This window comes from Botrytis byssoidea (assembly GCF_014898295.1).
Source record: "Botrytis byssoidea strain MUCL 94 chromosome Unknown BBYS_034, whole genome shotgun sequence".
NCBI classification, from domain to species: Eukaryota; Fungi; Ascomycota; class Leotiomycetes; order Helotiales; family Sclerotiniaceae; genus Botrytis; species Botrytis byssoidea.
This window is the reverse complement of record NW_024065875.1, coordinates 20426-43309: the sequence shown is the minus strand read 5'-3', so window position 1 is coordinate 43309 and position 22884 is coordinate 20426. Positions and strand designations below refer to the sequence as shown.

Genomic DNA, 22884 nt, shown 5'->3' with positions numbered 1-22884 from the left:
TTGGGATGTGATTACTATTTACTTATTGAGAAAGTCATAATACCCATTGCTGGTTTCAAGCTATTCTTTTAAATCGCACGGCGTGTTTCCTTTTTCACATCATTTCGTTAATTTCTTCACCATCTACCCCTTCCCCTGATCCACAGACACTTATTCCGGATCACCGTAATTCTCATCCAACGCTCTTTGTCTTTCCTGTTCCTCGAATTCCTTCAATGCAGCCTGTCCTTCCTCGGTCGTAGCATCAATAATTTGTTCTTCAAGTTGCAACATACCGCCCTAGATGTGTATTAGCATGTCATATGAACACAGATACTACGATATGAACTTACCTCGCTGAGCTGGCCTACAACTTCTTCTGCTTGTTCGACGCTCATTTTGCCTAATACCTTATTGACTTCATCCAAGCTACCACTTTCCAAAGCTCTTTGCAGTCCAGGTGGGAATGCATCGAATAGTTCTCTCGATTTAATCACCTCTGGATCCTCACTCGTCGCAGGTGGAACAGTAATGTTGATAGTGGTACCAGGATCAACAGCATGAAGTTGAATTTGCTCAACTCCGCCTTCGGTGCCCTCTTCAGCTGCTCTCTGCTTCTGGATTTCCCTAGCTCTAGTACGGACTCTGTCAAATGTTGAGTTGACATCATCGAAGAAGACCTTTTGGGCTTGGTGACCCTTAGTAGTGATACGCTTGAAGAACAAACCAACACCGTCCTTTCCTAGGGCCCTGCAGTATTGAAGTAATAAAGCTTGGTGAACACATTGCCTAGCATAGTCATCTTCGTTTGCGATTGCAGAGTTAAATGCCAAGACAAGTAAGCCGTCGGTCTCTCTTTCTGCAAGCACTGACGGATTTGAGGAGATATACTGAAGACATGTACGATAGTCACCCATCTTAATTTCTGCAAATTTCTTTCCAAGCTCGCTAGCTTCTACGTCATCATCATCTTCCTCTTCATCCTCATCAATGTCTGCATCGGCTCCCGAGGATTGTTCGCCGGGCTTCGAGCCACCCTTATTGGCGAGGGCATGAGGATTCAGGACTTCCACAGCTTGGACCTTCTCTTTGGCCTTCTTTGATTCTGTGGCCGTTGGTTTTGGGTCTGCCTTTGCTACAAAGGAGCTGTCAAATCCAGTATGTATGCTCTCACTAGTGATCTTCTTTCCCTCCTCTTTCTCTAAAGTCTCCAGTTCGACCGCAAGTTGTTTTTGAAGGTCCTCAACCCTTTCTTGATGTACTTTGATTTCGGCGAGATACGCCTCGAATCGGTTTTCTGGCTTGTCCTCATCGACCTTTGTTTTGACTTGATCAATAAGCGCGGCCATCATCTTAGAGTATGTTGGTGGTGCCTCCTTGACATGAGTATGCACCCCTTCTGGAGGTGGAGGTGGAGAGTCATCTTCGCCAGTTGATTCCATCAATGCTTGAAATGCAAGATCATCCGGACGTTTATCAGTTTGAGGACTGTAAGATTTCAAAGCAACAAGAAGAGCATTAATTCTCTTGAGAAGTCCATCGTTGACGATTCGCTCATACTTGTAGGTATCTATTTTATTCTTTCTCTCATATCTCTGCTGATGAATTTGATTTTGTTTTGCTCGGATGAAAGAGCGCTTATCAACATTTGGGTGAACTTCAACATCTGAGTCGTCACTCAACTCAAGTGCATCCTGATATTTTGTCAGCCTTGAACCTTCAGCCTTTCGAAGTGGGGGATGGGCGACGATGAGGGGTATGTGTTCCTATATCGTATATGGAATGAACTTACCCATTTGCTATAATTTATCGGCATAATGGCGATAATTCAGAAAGTATTCGTGATTGTACTTTTTTTAAATATCCCTGAAGTTGTGTTGTTGAATATTTTTGAAGCTGCTTTCAGAATTCCTCTCTATCTTTATAGCTCTTTGAATCGAATGTTCTACAACAATTATCCTTTGCGCCCAAACATTCCAGCCGAGCTCAAGCCAACAGCGTCAAAATCTAGCCCCACGTTTAGCTTTCATAAGCTGTGAAAAAGTGTTGTGATTGGTTGAAGGAATAAGGTGATTTGAAGGAAGCGATGACGGAAACTAAATCTACTAGGTAGTAACAAATCTAAATATGCTCTTAGGAAATAATGTTACCCATTTAGAAGGAAAACCTTCAACCTTCGATTATTTTCAACTCGTTGGAATCATTCATAATCTTTATACTCCCACGCAATAATGACAGTTCGGCGATTATATCTTTCACAGCTTCATCGGTGAATTCAGCGGATGTAGTACATAATCCGTGCATCAAAACTTAACAATGCGGCGCACCTTGACAGTAGGAAATGGTTGGGGAGGGGCCTCGATCTGCGATATAGCTTTCAAGCAAGTCTCGAAACCCATTCCAGCTCCCGCAGCTTCAAGATGGACTCCCTCCGGACCTTCTCTGGTCGCAAAACGATTTTCATCCGGCTTCAAAAATTCGCCATCGCCATTGAGCCCCGCGTCTAAGCCAACCCCACAACTATCTACAAGTCGTCTTCTCCAACAAACAAGAATTGGGTTATCATCTCCATGGCGGTCGGCAGTATCTCAATTACGACCTTTCAACAGTGCATCGCCTTTGCAAGATTCCCCAAAGGCCTCAGATAGACAAGATCATATTACACGAGAACGACAAAGGCGCGAGGAAGAGGAGGAAGACAATATTGATGAACAAGGAGATTTCGCACGAAGTGAGAAAGCCTCTAAAGCGACACAAGTCAATTTGAGCGCAAGGTTACAAAGTAGTGGGAAGAAACAAGGAAACACAGCCGCTTTTGGTGAAATATGGAGGTTACTCAAAATTGCTCGACCGGAGGCGAAATGGCTCGGTCTGGCTTTTGTATTCCTGCTTATATCCTCATCAATCACCATGTCAATACCGTTTTCCATTGGAAAAATTCTCGACTTGGCTACTAAAGATCCTTCGGAAGGCGAAAAACTTTTTGGACTAGATATTTCTCAATTCTTCATTGCTCTCGCATGCGTTCTGACCATGGGCGCTGCCGCTAACTATGGACGTATCATTATATTGAGAATAGTTGGAGAGCGAATTGTAGCCAGACTTCGATCACAATTATACAGGAGAACTTATGTACAAAACGCGGAATTCTTCGATGCCAATCGAGTTGGAGATCTCATTTCTCGATTGAGCTCAGATACGGTTATTGTTGGAAAGAGTATTACTCAGAATCTCTCAGACGGTTTACGAGCCATTGTCAGCGGAGGTGCCGGGTTCACAGCTATGGCATGGGTGAGCTTAAAACTTACAAGCATCCTGTGTCTCATGTTCCCACCTGTTGCAATCGGTGCATTCTTTTATGGTCGAGCGATCAGAAATCTTAGTCGAAAAATTCAAAGGAATCTGGGAACTCTCACCAAAATCGCTGAAGAGAGACTCGGAAATGTTCGCACGAGTCAAGCTTTCGCTGGTGAGACACAAGAGGTTGGCAGATATAATCAACAAATCAAGAAGATATTCTCATTAGGAAAGCGAGAAGCGTTGATCAGTGCAACATTCTTCAGTTCAAGCGGATTCTTCGGTAACATGACTATCTTGGCATTACTATACACTGGTGGTTCTATGGTTAAGAACGGTATGATAAGTATCGGTGAATTAACATCATTTTTAATGTATACAGCTTATGCTGGGTCAAGTCTGTTTGGTGTCTCCAGCTTCTATTCGGAACTCATGAAGGGAGTTGGTGCTGCCAGTCGTCTTTTCGAGCTTCAAGATCGAAAGCCTACAATTCCTGCAACTGTTGGTACCAAGGTTAAGTCTGCTCAAGGCGTCATCAAATTCAACAACGTCTCTTTCGCCTACCCAACTCGACCAGCAGTCACTATTTTCGACGGTCTCGACTTTGAGATCCCTTCAGGTACTAATGTGGCAATTGTCGGACCTAGTGGCGGAGGAAAATCTACTATCGGTTCACTTTTGTTGCGATTTTATAACCCTACAGAGGGAACTATTACAATTAATGGCCAAGACATAACCAAAATGAATGGAAAGTCTCTTCGCCGTCGTATTGGAATGGTTGGCCAAGAGCCTGTTCTTATGTCTGGCTCAGTTGCCGAAAACATTGCCTATGGAAAACCCCATGCCTCAAGATCTGAGATTATCGCAGCTGCACGAAAAGCAAATTGTCAATTCATTGGCGACTTCCCTGAAGGTCTGGATACACAGGTTGGAGCACGTGGTGCCCAATTATCCGGAGGACAAAAACAGCGAATTGCAATTGCTAGAGCTTTGCTCAAGAATCCTGATATCCTTATACTAGACGAAGCAACATCGGCTTTAGATGCCGAATCCGAAACTCTGGTTAACTCTGCTCTTGCGGCGTTACTCAGAGGACATAATACAACAATTTCAATTGCTCATCGTCTTTCAACTATCAAGCGTTCCGATCACATTATTGTTTTGGGCAACGATGGAAAGGTTGCTGAAACTGGAACCTACAATACTTTATCTAACAACCCCAACTCGGCCTTTTCGAAATTGATGGAATGGCAAATGAGTGGAGGTGATGCAGCTGATCACAGACCCGTTGAATTAGAAGGTCACTTCACAGAGTCCGAGGAGATCTCGGACGACTTATCGCGTTTGAGTGAGTCCGATGCTATCGAGGGGGAAGCTATCGAGGAAGGAACAAAGGAGCGAAAGGGAAACAAAACTAAGACAGAAGCTGTTTTGGAAAAGACAAATAACAGAGCGAAGTAGATCAAGAGAGGGTTAGCAAGCGAATTAGAAAGAAATGTATGGATATCAGCCTTCGGTTTCTTGTTTATTCTCGAGGCGTTTATAGAGTATGTGGATATAGTATGGGGCTCTTCACGGGCCCTATTCACCACGCAGCGGAGAGACAGGAGGGTTAATTACTAGCGAGGGTCTGATACCGGCTTGTTATAGGTATATCCCGAAAGGGAGAAACACAATTGTATCATACTCCACTCTTATGATAATGTATTGAGTTGTACACTTTTCTTGAACAGTCTATGGCTTCTATCTTTTTGCTGTGCTACGCATCATCTCTCTATTCTCCTGTACATGTTGGGCTTCATGAAAATACCTATTGCAATTATCAGCATTGATATAGACTTTCGAAATAACGAATTTAAAACTTAACAGGTTCGAATGTTCGAGACCTGAGTAGATATTCGAGAAAAGGGAAAATTCAATTGTTGGTGTACCAGTAGGAGTAGGTACTGATAGGACACTTCTCAACTTTCAAAAGAATTAATAAATTCATTTTTCAATTGTTTGATATCAAGATCTATCTTTTCATCATTCAATTTATATGAATTGTTATAAACATCGAGCTGCTCGGTAATCGAACAATATATCTGGTATTTGGCTTAGCAATATTCTTAACATGCTCAATACCCCGGGTCTCTTGTTTCTTCTTTCGTTAAGTGCTATCGTACTTCTAGTTTTTCCACCTTGAAATCCCTCGAGATTCTCTGGGATCCGATTCCCTTTCTTTTTAATTCTCTTCAGTTTAGCCTCTTCAACGTGCACTTTCAAGCCCGAGCGAAACTGCCTGGTATTCATTGTCGTTACACACTTGCGAGTAGCTTTATGTCTTAGAAAGTGACTAACGAGCTTGATCTCTTAAAAACACATTACTGCATGCCCGTCTTAACAAAGTCTACCTGTTTAAAACCCCCGTATACTTCGTCTCAAGACAGCAAAACATACAAATTGTCTATTATAGCTCTCATCGAGTTGGCGACGTGAATCTCTATATGGATAACGCCTCTCGAAATTTGTACCTCATGTCTAAGGTGGGGTTCTAAACAGTTCGTAGACGGCAAGTCTAGTTGCAGTCATACACGATATACCCACTCCTGGAGCTGGGCATTTGTCTGCCAGGAATAGGTAATCCCACGAATATTACCGCGCGCATTTGTGATTCCTGGGTTGCATTTAATACCTACGACCAGTGGCTAAGTATACCCGCAAGAGTATGACTCGGATATTGACCAATTCGAAGACAGGCTCACACACACTATCGTAAAAAAAAGTAGTGGTACTACCTTTCCCCCAGTCTGTCTTTACAGAGACACTACTTCTTCGCGCAATGTTCATTTTGATGCGGACTGTTAAAAAGTCTATCACCATACGTGGCTTTACTCTATGACTAGAATGATTGCTACAAGCCTCTTCAGTGCTAGTCCTTCATAAAGAAGTGGCTTGGTCTAATGTAGTACACCCAGCTACGGAGGTTTGGACCGAGAGACACATTGAGTATCAGGATAAATTGAATAAATCTGGTAATACTACCCGAACTCGCAAGTTCGTAATGGCCGCACGCCCAAGTGAATTCTTTACTTTTTGTATGGTATCATGAGAATCTTCTTTTTCTTCTGTTCGCTGAATAAATCATAATCCATCTACATAGCAAACTCGTCAGTTCGCATTAGGCAGTGGGTATTCGATAATCGATATGCTCAGGTCGACACTTTGCAAAGCGGTGGATATTAATAGCAGTTACTTTATTGGTCTCTAAGTTTGATATATAGATTTTTAAGTGGACGATGTTAACGTGATCTCCATCTGGCCCTCTAGCTCAGAGTTGTTTTAGTGGAACAGGAGCTCAACCACCAGATCGTGATCTTTACCGGATTGCTTGACTTCAGGAAAACTGTTTGTTTAAAAATCATTTCTAGTCTGCATAGCTCATTTATGATTTTGTCTCGGGGTAGTAGAAAAATCCAGTGCGCAAAACTAGGACTAACGAAAGGGGGCTAAGCGAGGGCTTGGAAAATTTTGCAGCTTGACTGTTTAATATAAGAGCTCTGAAATGACGAGCTTTTTGTATGATCCCTATCACTCTTGGAGCTTCTCATTCAGGCCATTTTCATTGAAAAGGTCCAGTTTAAAATTAGAAATTTTGTTCCATATGGTATAACCCAGTATACAATGTACCTCATGTAGCATCTTACCAACGGTCCAGGCAACACTTGAGAGTCTGTTTGCGATGCTTACAGACCAGCTCCGATATGGCATTGCGCTCTTTGATGGACGCGGTTAAACGGTCCAGAAAAAGCTAGGTGCTAATGCAGTGCTTGCACTACTGTCTTAATTCACTTCTTTTTCTCACTCGAAAGCAATCAATCATCGCCGATAATTCAACCTGAGCCCAAAGATATTCATTGTCATTGTGCCTCGAACGGACTTTACAAAATTGTTCGTCCAAATGAAGTGGGATGTACTTGGCACACTTTACGACATTGTGAAAGTCTTTGCTTGTTACAAGAATTCTGACGCAGACATTGTTAAAGTGATTTAGGATGATTCGAAGTAGCCATGTTGACTTTTCAGCTGCCCGAAGAGAGTACCAAGTGTAAGATTTCGGTATTTGATTCAGCTCCTCAATGAATCTTACACTTGGACATCAAATCAACTTCCTAGGTGGAATATTCCCAGTCTATTTATAGATACATTCCTCAATTATCTTTCTTCCTTCCTTCCAACACTTTCTGCTCTCTTGTCAAAATAAATAGAGTGACGACGCCAAGCTACAGCTCTGATCTAACTTTGGGGCCGTCGTCACTGGTTTCGCATGTAATTTCCACTCAGAAAATACAGCCATGTCATGTTCTCGCCGTTTCATGATCATCATCGTCTGTATCAGTAGTATCTCCTCTTGGAGTTCATTCAAAATTAACACACTTTTGACTGGTCGGTAGTGAGACGCTTGTCGCTTATGATTTCCCAGGCGTTCTTAAAGAGTATACGATAGACTCTTGCGGCTTTACCCCGCTTGAAGTAGTAGTTTCGTTTAGTCTTTACATGAAGCCATAACGGTATCAAAATACTCCTCAACAATAGCACTACTCTAACCCCTCACCCTACGAGGTAAATAAACAAGATAGGTGGTCAATGAAACCCGTCGCATTGACTTGATATATGAGGCTGGTCGTTCTTGTCGTTCTTGATTACAAGATTGATCACTTGGGTCGATGTCTAGACGGTGATTTTGACCTTGTATCATACGATGTAGTAAAATGGGCTTTCTGCCTAAATTCCGGCTGGTTCCACTTCCGATTGCTTGTTTGAAGACCATACAATGGAAAGTCTTGTGAGTATCTGTTTAAACACAATCAGACTTTACTGAAGTCAACGTTCCAAGATACTTAAACTCCGACTAAAGTATAAATACTTGGCACCGGGCTGTAACTTTCGCTGCCAAGGACATTCGTTACCTGTCAATATGGTTAGTGGGGGTGAATGGAAGATCTCGATCAGCTGTTTCGTCTTCAAAAATTAATAATAGGTTTCTGTGGTTGGTAAGTTCTCTAGACTTCATGCTGTTAAATTGTTGCTGTTACTTCACTCTATACGTTGCCTGAGAAGTTCAGCTTACTGAACAATAGCTAGTTCTGTAGTAGCTTCTCTTCTCCAGAATAGAATGGATCTGGAAGAATACTAGTGGGTGCACGAACTGATGGGAGACTTCCAGAAGTGACTTGGCAATATCTCTTGAAGTGTTCGTTTCAACACTTTGGGATTTGATATAATGATTCATTGTAACTTGAACAATCAAAACAATGATGGTGGTATTCAAAAATAGAAAAATAAATCTACTATGACTTTTGAAAACTGAGATGCATCCCCGTCAGTCCACACACTCGCTAACGGATCTTGAATTTTTACTTCAGATAAGAAAGCGGAACATTTACAACAGGGCACATAGCTCAACTGAAAGGTTAACTTTTGGGGCTAACGCTTACTTATCACGAGCGATTCGGTCTCTATTGAAGTTGCTCGCCTTATCGGGATGGGTAACCCTACCTGACTACACAACATCACTTGAATCGTGGTCTCAAAATTACCCCGCACCAAGAGAACAGCTAACCAAAGTTAATCGGTATCGCACAAGGCTATTCAGAGAAAGCAAATCTAAACTTGCTGCTAATAAAATCAAAATGCGCGAACAGATGCAAGAGTTTACAACACATGAGAAAGAATCGCTGGTTTGGCGTCAACATTGTCGTATTTCGTGCATATGCTTTCGGTTTAAATAAGCTGCTATGCCCTGAGCAAGTTCGTGTCAGGAAAGGCTGTGGAAGGAATACTTTGAAATCTTCTGAGCAAAGGATTGGTGTAAGATTGACCTCGCTCCTCTTCTACTGAAGTTCAGCGTATCTAAGTGAATGAATCGAGTGACCTCCCGTCCGGTCACTTCAGGGGCTTTGTTTCTCGTGAAATCATCATCTCTCCTTAAGTGCCGAGGTTCCAACTATGGGCACCGATGTGGTCCGTGTAATACACCTTGAATACCTAATAAAGCCTGGTTGGTTAGAAATTCAAGTCGCATTATTTATGAAGCGGGAATCTTGATTCTGAATTTAGATTTTAGAGAGTTGAAAGGAGAATGAAGATTTAGAGTTGGTATATATTACCACACTCATATTTTGAAATGGGAATGATATTGATTGGGTTTTACATGAAAGGATAAACGTGGATGTCTGATTAAGTTCTAGAAATACTAACGATTTGGTTGGTCAATAGGATTCGTTGGCACTTAAGGGGATACATTGAGGTCAACGCTGTGTTCCATTTTTTATACATTTTAGGGGTCTGTGCTGTGGGGTGCTTGGAGATTCGGTAGTCATGATGCTCATGTGGAGACTGATGCGCGGATCTTTTGGCCACTCGAGCCTCCTAACTGATCTGTTCTTGGTGGCAAATTCGACTAATGCATAACAACAACTTCTCTCACAACCCTTCAAATAATCCCAGGCACTGACACGAAAAGCTTTGATATGGTTCTCGCAAATTAACGGTGTATCTGTTCATCAAATTGGCTCGGACGCTTGCCAGCCAATCTCATTTGCCATGCTCACCGCAATGTGAAAGACCTCTGACATTGGTATCGTGACTTTAGGAAATTTCTATTCTATTATGACTCAAGCGATTAAAGTTAAGTATTTACATCAGTGTGGCTTTATCTGATACTAATGCCTTGCTCAATTGACAACATGGGATGCTAGACATCAATTGAATTTCCCATATCGATGATGGGAAACTTTATCGATTTGAGAGCAAGCGTGCCAAGAGGAGGCAAATTCACAAAATGCGGGGGTTGTGTCGATTACATTGCTTATCACAGACTGATTAGCAACGATCTTTCCTTCTTACGGCTTACTGCTGATAAAGATTTCGGCTCGTCACTCTGTATGCCAATCATAACTCTTGGGTCAATTATGAGGGGATTCGCCAAGTATCACATTCTGGGGAAATAATGCTTACTCAATGCAGCATGATGTAGAGCCAAGTGAATGTTGGTCGTTATCTATTCGTTTCGCTTCGTGATTGTACAACCTCAAGTACAGGTTTGACCAACAGGAGTCGTTACCTGAAGGCGAAGAGCACAATAGTCATCTTGATAGGTTCACACAATGATTGTTTTGTCGATCATCAAGCCCGGGCGTCTGCGTCGACTCGAGAATTTAGGCAGTATGACGTCTAGACCTTGTTGAGACAAGGTCTCGCGTTAAGATATGATAATCAATTCTAATGACATAAACTCAGCCCCTTCGGGAGTCAATGAGTATCTCACAAGCAAGTATATAAGGAAGCTTGTACCCTCGATTTATAGATTTAGATTATTATTTATACCATCAAACAACACACAATCATACAAACACACAACTTTGATACTCAAACAAATTCATTACGCACACAAACGCGTATCATACAACAATCAATCAATCATACACACCTAGCCATCATGGACTCCAGACTTCAAACCGTCGGCGAGCAAAACGCTCTTTTCGCAGATCCATTTGCAGAACAGGCCATCGGGTCACCACTTAGTATGTTATTCCCTTTCTCAACACTTTCATGAATATTGTCAATTCAGAGACTAACCCCCCATCTAGAGAAAACCAATACAAGCACAAGCTCCTCCTCACACCTAGACTCTCCATTCGATGATTTTGCACAAGACTGGAAGACTACAACCCACGAGCGAGACAGTTGGGCAACACGTGAGAGACGACGTTCTACTGCGTTCGGAAATATCAGCAACTCTGCTTTCATGGGCACTCACCACGAAGCCAAACATGGTCGCAGCGGTAGTTCATCACAACCACGAAAAGGATCTGTTTTAAGCCTGTGGTCAGACTCGAATGATGAGGAACCTGATGATCTCCTAGTGAGAGTATCGAGTAGAAAGTCCGAGGGGTCTGAGAGGGAAAGAAGAGGAAGTGTCTTGAGTTTATTTCATCGCAAGAAGGATGAACAAGGAAAGGATATTATCAATTCCGAGGGACGATAAGGCATATCAACTTTGACAGTGGATAATAAGTTTCTGTTTGGACTGTTGTATATGGCGATATATTTGATACCTGGGTAGAGCCCGCTTTTTGACGACGATGATTTACGAGTTTACTTGGCTCACATATTGTATTATATAAAGAACTTGTACTGTATATTGGGATTCCGCTTGGTGGAACTCGGGATGGAATACCGAAGCATTTGGATTGTATTATGAATGAAGGAGAATCTCAAATGTATTTCAATCCTGTTTTTATACTGAAACGAATTATTGAGATGATCTTGGTGCGATAAATATCCTCTTCTCTTTTGGACTTCATCTACATATCGATTGAATTTCTCACGAAAAATGACAAGATTAACCTTTTCGTCTAAATTCAAAAACAACTCATTCATCTGATTCTTCAAATTCGAAACTCCTAAATCACCACTGCCTGGTTGACTGCAAAATTTAGCCTAACCTAAAGTTGTCTGTCTTGCTATCTGGAAGGGAAAAGATACCATAGATTATACTTTCTTGGCGTGGGTGAGACTTTCATGCCGCTATCTTTCCTCTACTATCACACCACAAATGCACATGAATTCGAACATGGCCAGTAAATACTAGCTGCAGCACGTAAAAAAAACTAAAAGTACGTACCGCACAACGTACTAAGAACATGGGGAATCAGCCAGCCCCACGGACCCTCCGCAAACTCTATTTCCCACGGACTCGTTTTTGTGTCCACTTTATCTACCAGATAGCATCAGCCCTTTTAACTAACTACCAACTTAGTGACATTCAGGTTTCCCTACTTCCGTTCGTCCAACTGAAATCGAGACGGAGCTTTCCATCGATATTCAGACAGTGAGATGGTAGGTATTCGTTTCTCTATTTCGGTGTGTTTGAAAACTTAATTCACGCAAGTAAGACATGGCGAAATAACTATCAAAATATGGCGCAATACAAAGAGAGTTTGACTAATGATAAATATGGGCGCGGGGTATTCGCGATATCTTTGCCAAGCCTGTAGTTAGCCATCATAGATAAGATAAGGTGACGACGCCGTTGCATTGACAGGTGCGGTGCAAAAGCATGTTTTTTTGAAGGAAAATTCCAAGGCCGAAACATAAAAAAGGTTATTTGGCCACGTGTATCAAGTAAAGCAAATGCGGGGGAGAGAGCATTGTTTTGCTTTGAAACATTAAGGTTGGTGGTATGTTAAGTGCATTTAATAGACTAAAAATCCTGTGAAGTTATACGGCTTTTCCAGCTATTTTGGGCATTAGAAATGTGATTGTGAGGTCGTTATCGCACTAGCTGAAATTCTCCCCTTTTCATGATACATTCGCTTATGTTACTCTCTCACCTCCTTCACTTAGGAAAACAAGGCGGCCATGTTTGACCTCCTCTTGATACTTCCAATAATCCGATTGTTTCTTCAAATCTAATGTAAGATATACTTTTCGATAAGATGCAAGACAATCCAAAGATGGAAAAGATTTTAGTCTCTTCGGATTTTTGATTCAATCAATTGAAGATTCTAGTAAACTTTGACACCTTCCGAAAGTATTCCTCTCGTCATGAACCAGCGTTATTTTTCTCTTTGTCTCCAAACGTTATTCGCCTGTCTTCTCGGCTTATGCTTCGCTCAGATCTGTTGACATCCCGATATTCCCCGCAATGTGTATAATCACTGTTATCGGCCCGTGAAGTTTAATTCTGCATACTCGACAGATCAATATTTTAACATTTCAAACCTCCCCAAAATATCTGAACAATTATTCGGATTTTCACTAGATCTGATACCACCATATCAAGGCTAGTTTATTGAATTCAAACTCCAAATCGTCCGATCCAATTCGAATTCTAGCGAACTCATGAATGATTGATATCGAAAGGTTAGGCGCGGCCTAGGATAGGAGTTGAGTCTTGCTAGGGAAACATCTGTCACTGTCTGGAAATCGTCGACAGCCATCCAGTGGATTGCTACAATCGCCCTTACCCAAGGGAAAGCATAGGCCGTCAAAAATGGCGGATGATGAACTAGCTGACCATGGCCACCTCAGTTTCTAGATGGAGAATTGATTCCGCCGTCGTAAGAGAATATCCAGCCTCAAACAGTTTTCTCGGAAGATCAAGGCAGATACCTTACCATAGACACAAATGAGTTCATTAATATTGATGCAACGAATAGGGTTATCATTCGCTTCGAACAACTTCATTCAGTTGCAAATTTCCCTTTTGAATCACTCCTAATTGGACGTGATTGCTTTCCCATCGCATAAGCACATAAAGTGATGCATAGGAAATCAGCATTGTTGAAGCTTTACCAAAGTGTGATTATGTGCATCGAATACGTCGTCTTACAGCACTTGTACATGAGAGTGTTAACTCAAAGGGGAAATTGCTTGTAAGCTCATTCATCCCCTCTTTGAGATATCTTAATTGAAATAATTGTACAACATCGATATAACACGTGGGACTATTGTGATTGCACAACATCAACATAAGACAATATAATTGTACGATAATGATACCGCATATTATGCATGTGCAACTACGCAGATAGTCTCAGAACCTCTATTCCCAGAAGTGCAGAGACAAAATAAAACCCCCTCATAACCTCCTCCTTGAGACGTCAAAACTGTATAGCATCAATACAACAAGATATGCAATGACATTGTTATTCGAATACGTGATTTGACCTAGCAAAGTAACACTGCGCCATATACCAACTTGCCACAGAAACTTGTTAGCAGAATGTTCTGGCAGGCTCGAAAAACATCGAAAAGGCAAAAAAGAATTAAGAAAGCAACGAAGCGTCTGTGAGAAATAGGGAAGTTATCCCGAAGCTACCTCCACATGAACGAGATCAATCGCGCACCAAGCTGGAATCATTCCTGAGCATTCGATATCAATCCAAGTTAGAGCACTAAGAGAGCGGACTATTAAATCCGAAATGTAAAACCTAGTTAAAGCCTTCGATTTGTGAGATCAATTTGGGACATTGGAAGATACTAATAAAAGGTCTAAAGATTTGCTTTCTACACCAAATGCTTATTCCACCCATCACATGACTATCTCGCTAGATCCACAATTGGCCGTGCACATGTATTCGGAACGGAAAAACTATTTGCCATCACGAAAAAATTCACCTTGCTCCAAAAATGAATTATTAAAAACCTCAACTCAACTCAACTCCCACGTTCAAAAATCAATTAAAAATCAACCACAAGAACAAAAGTACATGATTTAAACCTCCGAAAGTAATGGACTAGCGGTGAGTCAAACGCTTCTACAAATCCATGATTGGAAGTGGGGAAGTAGAGTAAGATTGAAGTGAAAGTGCTCCGATATTAAACAATAGTAAATCTAATGAAAGTCTTCAATACAGTTTTGTTTATTTGCCCTAGCAATCGGATTTACTTACAATATACAGGTGAAGAGCACCTGTAGATGATTATGGTTCTATATACAAATAAATGACTTGGTCACAATGACTGGATAGTAGGAATCACATTCATTCCTCTGATAACCTTACTTGGTTGATGGACCCTTCATACCTAGTACCTTACTAGGCCTGATCCCCGGACGACCTAAATCTTGCAATAATCTTATCACGTGTTTTTGTGATTGATGCACCCGATGTTTCTCATACGATAGTGGTGGAAGGAAAATTGAGGTTTCCGTCACTGAGCTTTTGAGTATTGAGTTCAAACTCATACGATCAATATCAAAATTCCAAATTTGACCATTAAAACCCCCGATAGCCACTTGATCGCCTATCGTATCATAACAATGGTCATTAATATCCAGCGGTAAAGAAACTATAGGCATCGCTCCGTAGTAAATCCACTCCGGTCCAACCGAGAGGGGTTGTAATGACTGACAATCAGGACTTTGCATATTTATAACGTTTTTGATATTAATAGGACCGATGTTTGTTATAAGATGGCGGCCATCTATAGAGAATTTAAAAGATTTGACTCTTTGTGGGGTCTTGATCTCTTGCCATTTGCAGAAATCAATACGACGACCAACTCTGCTACCAAATATTCTAGAGACTTGAAGGGCTTTAGCGATATCCCATAGCTTTATCGTTTCATCGTTCGATCCAGACATAATTAACTTGCCATCTGGCGAGAATGCTATAGCTGTGACCGAGTCGGAATGACCTGTAAGTGTCTTCTGAAGATCGCCAGTAATAGCATCCCAGAGCTTGATTACTCCATAAAGAGATCCAGATGCGATTCTCTTACCATCGGGGGAGAATTTTATAGCTGTAGCCCAATGTGAATGACCTATAAATGTTTTTCGAAGATTACCAGTTGTGGCATCCCATAGCTTGATTGTTTTATCATCAGACCCAGATGTGATTTGCTTGCCATCTGGGGAGAATACTATTGTCCTAACCAAGTGAGAATGACCAATAAATGTTTTTTGAAGATTGCCAGTTATGTTGTCCCATAGCTTGATGATTTCGCGAAGAGATCCAGATGCGATTTGCTTGCTATCTGGCGAGAATGCTATAGCTGTGACCGAGTCGGAATGACCTGTGAGCGTGTTTATTGAAGAAGCCCACGAGTCTTCTGCTTGGGGGAGCTTTCTGAGCCACGCAGGAAGCTTATCTAGGTTGATCTTCCTTATGATACTTGTTTCAGGACTGAAAGCTATCGCAGAGTTATAAATTTGTAACGGCCAATTATTTATAGTCCAGAAGTGTTGAGACAAAAAATGGATGGCATCCTCTACAAGCAGCGATAAGGAAAAGCTCTCTTCTAACTACAAAAGTCTTCGATTAGAAATTGGTTCGGGAAATCGAACATATGTTACTTACATCTATTATATCTTCTAATATTTTTAACGCCTCGGTAGCGCGTGAGAGTTTGTCTAATAAACTCAGATACTCTAGCCACTCTAAAAACTTGGAGCGGAGGAATGTATCGACTACACCTTGTTCATTAGATGAGTTTTGCATTGATATCTTCCCCTTAGCATCTTCAAGGTGTTGTGCCCAGAAAGTAGCTGCGTAGTCCAGGCTAGCCATTGGTTGGTTCCCTTCTATCGATTTCCGAGTTGAATCAGGTCGCGGTAAGTCAACAAGACTAGTCTTGAGTTTTTGAGACAAATAAGATAGACAACTAATTGCGATATCGTTATGCCCATATAATTCACTAGTATCGAGTATGGATGTTCCATTCTCCCCAGCGAGGTAGTCTCGAGCTGATTGATGAAAAAATTTGATATCAGTTCCTCGCATCTTCAAAAATGAAGCACATCGATCGACCAGCGCTCTAGCAGTATCATATTTAGACAGACCTAGAACGCTATCCACTTCCACTACATTCAGAGGCCGATAGGCCAGCATCATCACTCTCAAGAATCGCATACATCCCTTCACAATGGCAGGCTGGCCTTTGCTGAGTTCATGAAGTGCGCGATCATAGTAAGGATGCAAACCTGGCGGCAAGTCTTGAATTGCAGTCAATGTGTTCTCCCTATGCACATTCTCGAGTCTCTTGCATACCATGCTTACCCATAGATACGTGTCCTCGGCCTTTTCAGTGAGCTCATTCTGTATCTTTTGACATAGATCTGATCCGTAAGAGTTACGACGATCGAGCTCCGCAACTTTATTAACAATGCAAGTTGTTACACCCTGAGAAATATGCGTTGAGTTAAGTTCTAAGCTGACCATCACTTGCTCATACCCAATTAGTAAGTTCCGTTCAGCGCTATCCAGTGGCCGACTTGTTAACAGCCATTTGATTTTTGATAGGTGATCGAGTCCTATCCGTACAACGAGCTTCAGGAGATCGGCCATGCCATCATCTTGGCACTCATCTAGGGCATCTACGATCACGTATATCTTTGGAAACTTGCATCGGTATAGAATTTTGTAAAAGATGTCCCATAGCGTTCGCCATGAGGTCATGTCTTTGTTAAAACACTCGTTTTTGGTATCCCAGTGGTCTCACAAATATTCGATAAGCTCCTTTTGTTGATTCACTAATTGCAGGATTAAACCCTTGATGATTGCTTGAAGGGTGTTGAGCTCATAATCGGCATTTTGGCAGAAGAAATAAGTCACTACGGTCGACTCATCTTGTGGGAATGATAGTTTCTCAATAAGACCAATTGACATCATGGTCTTGTCCTTACCGGCACCGCCCTTAATCCAGAGCAAAGAGACATCGCCTCCGCATTTCCAACTGATGTATTGCGGGTTTTGAAGAATCCAGTCAATGGATTGATAGAGCAACTTGTCCTTATTCTCTTTCAGCCGACTCTTGATAGCCAACGTATCAGGACATCGCAAATCGTGGAGACAAGATCGATCGATATCATCAACAGTGACATTCTTAGCTACAACATTTATTAATTACAAACCCATTTATGCTATAACTACACATTGGAAGGCCTACTGATGTGATTGGTACCAATGAATTGTTGGCCTGGACCGTTATTCTGGTTGCCCGCACTATTGTTGTTGTTCTGAGTTCCAGCACCAGTATTGTTATTTTGGGCACCACTTCCATAGTGTGCGTATGCAGGCATCTGCTCGAAACCATCAGGTAAAGAAGGCTCCATATTAGCAACCTCCTCAATTGCATTTTCTAACTTTTCTTTTCCTCTTGATGTCAACACTTGTGGAAAGCGAGTTGCCAAGAGTTGCAGGTCGTCCAAAACCCCCCCAACCAAACTCTCCACACGTCCTTTCTTTCCAATTGTCCGAGCAGCTTTTACATATCGATCCCATCTCGAGTCACTACCTTTTGGCATGACTTTTTCAAACAACTCCTTAAGTTGTATTGCCTGAAATTTACAATCCTCTAAAGTAGGTGTAAACGCAGCCTTTATCGAGTCATCCGTTGCCGTGTTGATATATCTTTCAGCATCTTCAAGGAGCTGGGAGATGAGAGGGAGTTTCGTCGCCGATTTCTTGAAGTTTTTTGGGAGACCGGCTTCATCCTCAATAGCATCGTAGACTTGCTTGGTGGTCTCGATAATTGCAATTATCGAAGATATTATACCGAGGACAAGGCTTGCTTCACCAATGCCTGACATGTCTACTGCAAGAGATGATATCGTAATTTAGATAGCCTTCCAAAAAGAAATGCGTGATTGAAATTAATCCCGACAAAATTTTAGGAGATAATGTGATAATTGTAAATTGAAACGAGCAATAGAGTAATTCGAATGATGAGATAATAGAATTCACAATGAAAGAAAGATCGCAAACATATTTAAGATGTAAAGTGCGGCCACGTCCACGTTACATTGTAGTTTGCGAGCTGATATGCAGATAAACAACCCCTGGCCTGCAGGACTATTTATTATTCGCAAGTAGAGATACAGCTGACCATAAACATGATTAATCTTAGGCTGAAATGCCTAGGTATAGAAAACCAAAGCGCATAATAAGGTAAGTGTGGCCAATGAATTAATATCAGCGAAAGGAATAAGAAACATGATGAAGTATTGCAAAAGAGGTTTGCTAATCCCTGAGTTTTTGTGGATTGAATCTCCACCCACCAAAATGGTTGGTCGGGCACAACTAGTACACTATGTATTGTTTATAGCTTAGTTCAGGCTCTCTAAGAATATAAGGAGATCTATTCTCTGAAGATGATAAATTGAAGCCAAACCATCCCTTCCGCTCCTCTCCAATCGTCACTGCGTAGTTGAACCTCCTCACATTCCACTTTCCACTAAATTGTACCATGTTAGCTCAGTCAGTCAAGAGCCATCGACAGAATAGATGGATGGATACGGAAAACTCACTCTTGTGCCAGTCGTCTCGGTTGCCTCGTCCCACATCTTTCGAAAGCTCTCCGCGTTGTGTACAAACATCTTGTTCTCTTCGTGAAGGGGAAATGTTACCTCTTTCGCAACTTTACCTCCACCCTGCCTTCCCATAAGCACACTTCCCTCTTTCTTCATAGCCCTTGCCAATATCTTGCATATCTTGACCTGATCATCCCATCCATACATATGGAGAAAACTTCCGGCGTAGATTAAATCAATATCTCCCTCAAGCCTTTTCATATCCACATTGTCCTCATCAAATATATCTGCTTTGAAGAGCGTACTTTTCAAATTGTCTTTATCCTTAAAGAGATCATAGCCAAGTTCAAAGAACTCCGTTCGCAAGTCACAACCATAAAGGTTTTCTGGCAGAGCACCATCATAGACAAGCCGTCGAATGATTTGACCAAAGCAACAACCAAGATCGAGGAACTTGGTACCTGGAGAAGCTAACCGCGAGAGAAGTTTAGGATAGTATGGGAAGGATGTGATAACGATGTCGAGGAATTGAAAATTTCCTATGCAAGGATAGGGGAAGATACTCCAAGCACGATTACGCTGTGTATAGAATCGTCATTTTCCCAGAAATCACAAAAGAGAGGAAGATCTAACAATATTTTGAACATGAGGCTCAACTTCGGAAGGTGGGATTCCCGCGTAGTCTTCGAGCAGCTCGCGAATCGATCCATCGAGTTTCGTAGACGGAATAGTAACTTGATACCATGGAAGGTTCGTACTTCGTTCTCCAATTTTGGCTTCAATTTCCGAGTTATTTATATTGGCCATTTTGAAATACTAATTTCAATAGTATGAGTAGTAAGTGACAAATGAATTAAGAACAATGCTTCTCCCCCAGAAGTTATGAGTCCATGAAGCAAAGTAGAACTTCCAGAAATAAGCTGTGAGTATAAGGGACAAGGTAGAAGGTCGTGAATATCTTATATTAAACTCAAAACCGAAAAACAAGGAGAGAGAAAGACGGAAAAGAGTTCCCTTTAGCTCGAACACTTGAAACTGTACCACACTTTCAGTCTTCTCACAGCAGCACCCTAAATCTTCCCATCAACGATGTCTTTTGCCTCTCCACCTGTAACTCATGTGACCATGTGCGTGACCCTTTCCTTCCTATCCTATTATATTGGAATATATCATACGATAAATCCATCAATAAAAGAGGCACAATGGGACAAATAGCTGAGGAGGCGTCGTCGAGACTCCATGCTGGAACTGACATCTGTGGAACGTGGTTATGCAAACAGACCAAAGCATACCCTAAGCACCCGATCAAATTTTCAGCACTAAGCCTCGGTGTGAGTGCCAATACTTCAAGGTAAGAAATTGAAGTGCCACTTACAGATCTATGCCGTATAATTGGATTGTAAATCTGATAATGTGAGTTGTGGCGCAACGCCGCTAACTGAGGACCCACCAAGACTTGACTTATGGATTCCAATAGCGCTACGGCAAGTCGTTTTTGAGGGGGCTGAATATTGTGACACCAAGTGGCTGAAGTAAATACGATATATGCATTCTTCTGCTTATTCCCCGCTCTTGAACCACATTTCAGCACACGTCAAACCACACACCAAGTACCTTCTTATTGCTCTGGCCATTCACATAGATTTGATTCTATACCCAATAGCAAATCTAAGATGTGTATATCGTTTTGAATAAATTGTGGAATTGAATTCTGATCAGGAGAATATTGTGGTGAGGGCTCAAAAGAGACAAGTAACACATCGTCTAAAATGTAACTGCGTTATATGCAAAGTCCTTCAGCTACTGCATTCAACGATCAATGTTCTGGTGGACAACTACTGATTGTTAATTCCTTAATCCACTTGAGAAGTGCGTAATATTCTGTTATATGGGCGATAGTTTTGATTGTTGGTAGCGCGCTTGATATCGCGATAAGTAAGAGTTGAGGCCCCGGCTTATCACACACCACCCATTTTTCGATCTAATTTTTTAAAATTTAATAATAAATCAATTATACAATATAATCTTATAAAACTTGAATATTATATTAATAAATAATAACTAATCCTTATATTTCAATTATATTTTTAATTTTATAAATCAATCTCTCAATATATAGCCTGAAATCTAAGGGATTTATTTTATTTTAAAAAGCTTATAATTCATATTTCAATTCCTTTATAAAAATAGATATAAATAATAACTTTTTTAATTCCTCTTTTATCCATTATTATATTTTCTTAATTGGATTAAGATTCGAAGAGGAAGATAACTAATTAAAGTTTTATATATTATACTCTAATTGAGTTTTATAAATATATTTGGAATACATCTTAAAACTATTCTTTATAAATATATATTTAGATTCTAGCTTATTGAATAATAGGAATATAATAGATTTAAGAATTTATTATATATATACTTTAGAGGTGATACCTTTATTACCCTCAAGTCTTTTCAAAAAGATTAATAGAGATTTATAATTCTAATCAATCGTATTCCATATTATTATTAATACTCTTTCTAATTGATATACTGATTTAATATAATCAATACATTTTTTTTCATTAATTCATTTAATAACCTATATTCTACCCGTTTTTTCTAGTTCGAAAGTGCTTTCGTTCAATTATATAACTAGCCTCCAATCCCCTCCTTCTAACCTAATAATAGCAATATCACTAATTCCCCATCAGCAATACTTATATACAAAATCTAGCCTCTTTTTTACTTATATCCTTAAGATAAAGGGTTTAGGATATATTATACACCTCCTATACCTATATCAATATAATTCCTTTCGAATTGTACACACCGAAATCTCAATATCAAATACATTTTTAATTTGTTTGAAAATCATCCTCTTTTCACTCCAATCTTTAGTAATTATTTTTATAATTTGATAAATCTTTTTAATAATCATTATAGGCTTTTAATAAGTTTTTCTTTTTCGAATTCTTTTAATCGAATTGGACTTAACTATATTTCTTACAATAAATCGTAATACATTTAAATTTGAGGCGATCCATTCCCAGGATTTTTTATCAATCCTAACTTGAATAACTTTAGAATGTCAAGAAGTATACCAATTTTAATAAAATTTATAATTATCATTTTTGTAATCATATTTAATATCCATTTTGGATTTGAGTCGAAAATAATGAATTTTAGAATAATAATTGAATTTTTAAAAAATAAGGTGTGTGAAATTAGGTGGCTACCCTAATCTCGCTTAAATGTGCGATAAGCCGGGGCCTCAACTCTTACATTGACGCGACGCGCTATAATTTTTGCACAAAACTCTGTTCTCCTTATACTTTCCCATGAAGATTTTTACTATCCAATCTGAGCTCTTGATACTGTTTCAGCTATTCAAGTTTGGATTTCCTCTATTTTTAAATTAATTTGACACACTGTGGTTGTGTATTTTATATTTCGACGGGGTAGTCCCCCTCAATTGGCGGCGCTATGCCACAACTTACGTTATTCCAGGTTGTTCTTTGCTTGTTCTTTGCTTTCTGAAGTTGTATTAAGAATAAATAGTGCACTTCTATTAGCTGGCTATAGATCTGTCAATACTTTTGTATTATTTGGATGTATCCGACTTTCCAGGAAAAAAGGAATATTGTTCCACTGCATGCCCGGGTAGGAATATCACCCCACAAGGTAAAAAGGCTGCGGATAGAACAGAAGTCCCCTCTGGAATTGGCTTGCTGAAAGTAAGCTGAGGTTGTGCAGAAAGTGCGCTAGAAAATGAAATATCGCTTCGAAAGTTTCGAAATATTGGACACAGGATATCCAAACTTTTT

The 22884-nt window shown here is 40.5% G+C and overlaps 6 protein-coding genes across 6 annotated transcripts; 2 read left to right on the top strand and 4 right to left on the bottom strand.

Moving 5' to 3' along the window:
- Positions 1-150: 150 nt before the first annotated feature.
- EAE97_011168 (uncharacterized protein) lies at positions 151-1795 on the bottom strand (the record flags this gene model as incomplete). The annotated part of the gene is made up of 3 exons (XM_038881683.1): positions 151-279; positions 333-1673; positions 1772-1795. The coding sequence occupies 3 exons, from the start codon at positions 1793-1795 to the stop codon at positions 151-153; spliced, it is 1494 nt and encodes a 497-aa protein (XP_038727415.1).
- A 500-nt stretch (positions 1796-2295) lies between these two features.
- EAE97_011167 (uncharacterized protein) lies at positions 2296-4737 on the top strand (the record flags this gene model as incomplete). Its single annotated transcript, XM_038881682.1, has 1 exon — positions 2296-4737. The coding sequence occupies one exon, from the start codon at positions 2296-2298 to the stop codon at positions 4735-4737; it is 2442 nt and encodes an 813-aa protein (XP_038727414.1).
- A 6019-nt stretch (positions 4738-10756) lies between these two features.
- On the top strand, positions 10757-11305 carry EAE97_011166 (uncharacterized protein; the record flags this gene model as incomplete). The annotated part of the gene is made up of 2 exons (XM_038881681.1): positions 10757-10841; positions 10908-11305. 2 exons carry the CDS (start codon positions 10757-10759, stop codon positions 11303-11305), a joined length of 483 nt encoding a protein of 160 aa, XP_038727413.1.
- A 3519-nt stretch (positions 11306-14824) lies between these two features.
- EAE97_011165 (uncharacterized protein) lies at positions 14825-16985 on the bottom strand (the record flags this gene model as incomplete). The annotated part of the gene is made up of 2 exons (XM_038881680.1): positions 14825-16069; positions 16125-16985. The coding sequence occupies 2 exons, from the start codon at positions 16983-16985 to the stop codon at positions 14825-14827; spliced, it is 2106 nt and encodes a 701-aa protein (XP_038727412.1).
- Positions 16986-17261: 276 nt separating this feature from the next.
- On the bottom strand, positions 17262-18355 carry EAE97_011164 (uncharacterized protein; the record flags this gene model as incomplete). The annotated part of the gene is made up of 2 exons (XM_038881679.1): positions 17262-17653; positions 17713-18355. 2 exons carry the CDS (start codon positions 18353-18355, stop codon positions 17262-17264), a joined length of 1035 nt encoding a protein of 344 aa, XP_038727411.1.
- A 548-nt stretch (positions 18356-18903) lies between these two features.
- Positions 18904-19882, bottom strand: EAE97_011163 (uncharacterized protein; the record flags this gene model as incomplete). Its single annotated transcript, XM_038881678.1, has 3 exons — positions 18904-18999; positions 19073-19654; positions 19709-19882. 3 exons carry the CDS (start codon positions 19880-19882, stop codon positions 18904-18906), a joined length of 852 nt encoding a protein of 283 aa, XP_038727410.1.
- Positions 19883-22884: the final 3002 nt, after the last annotated feature.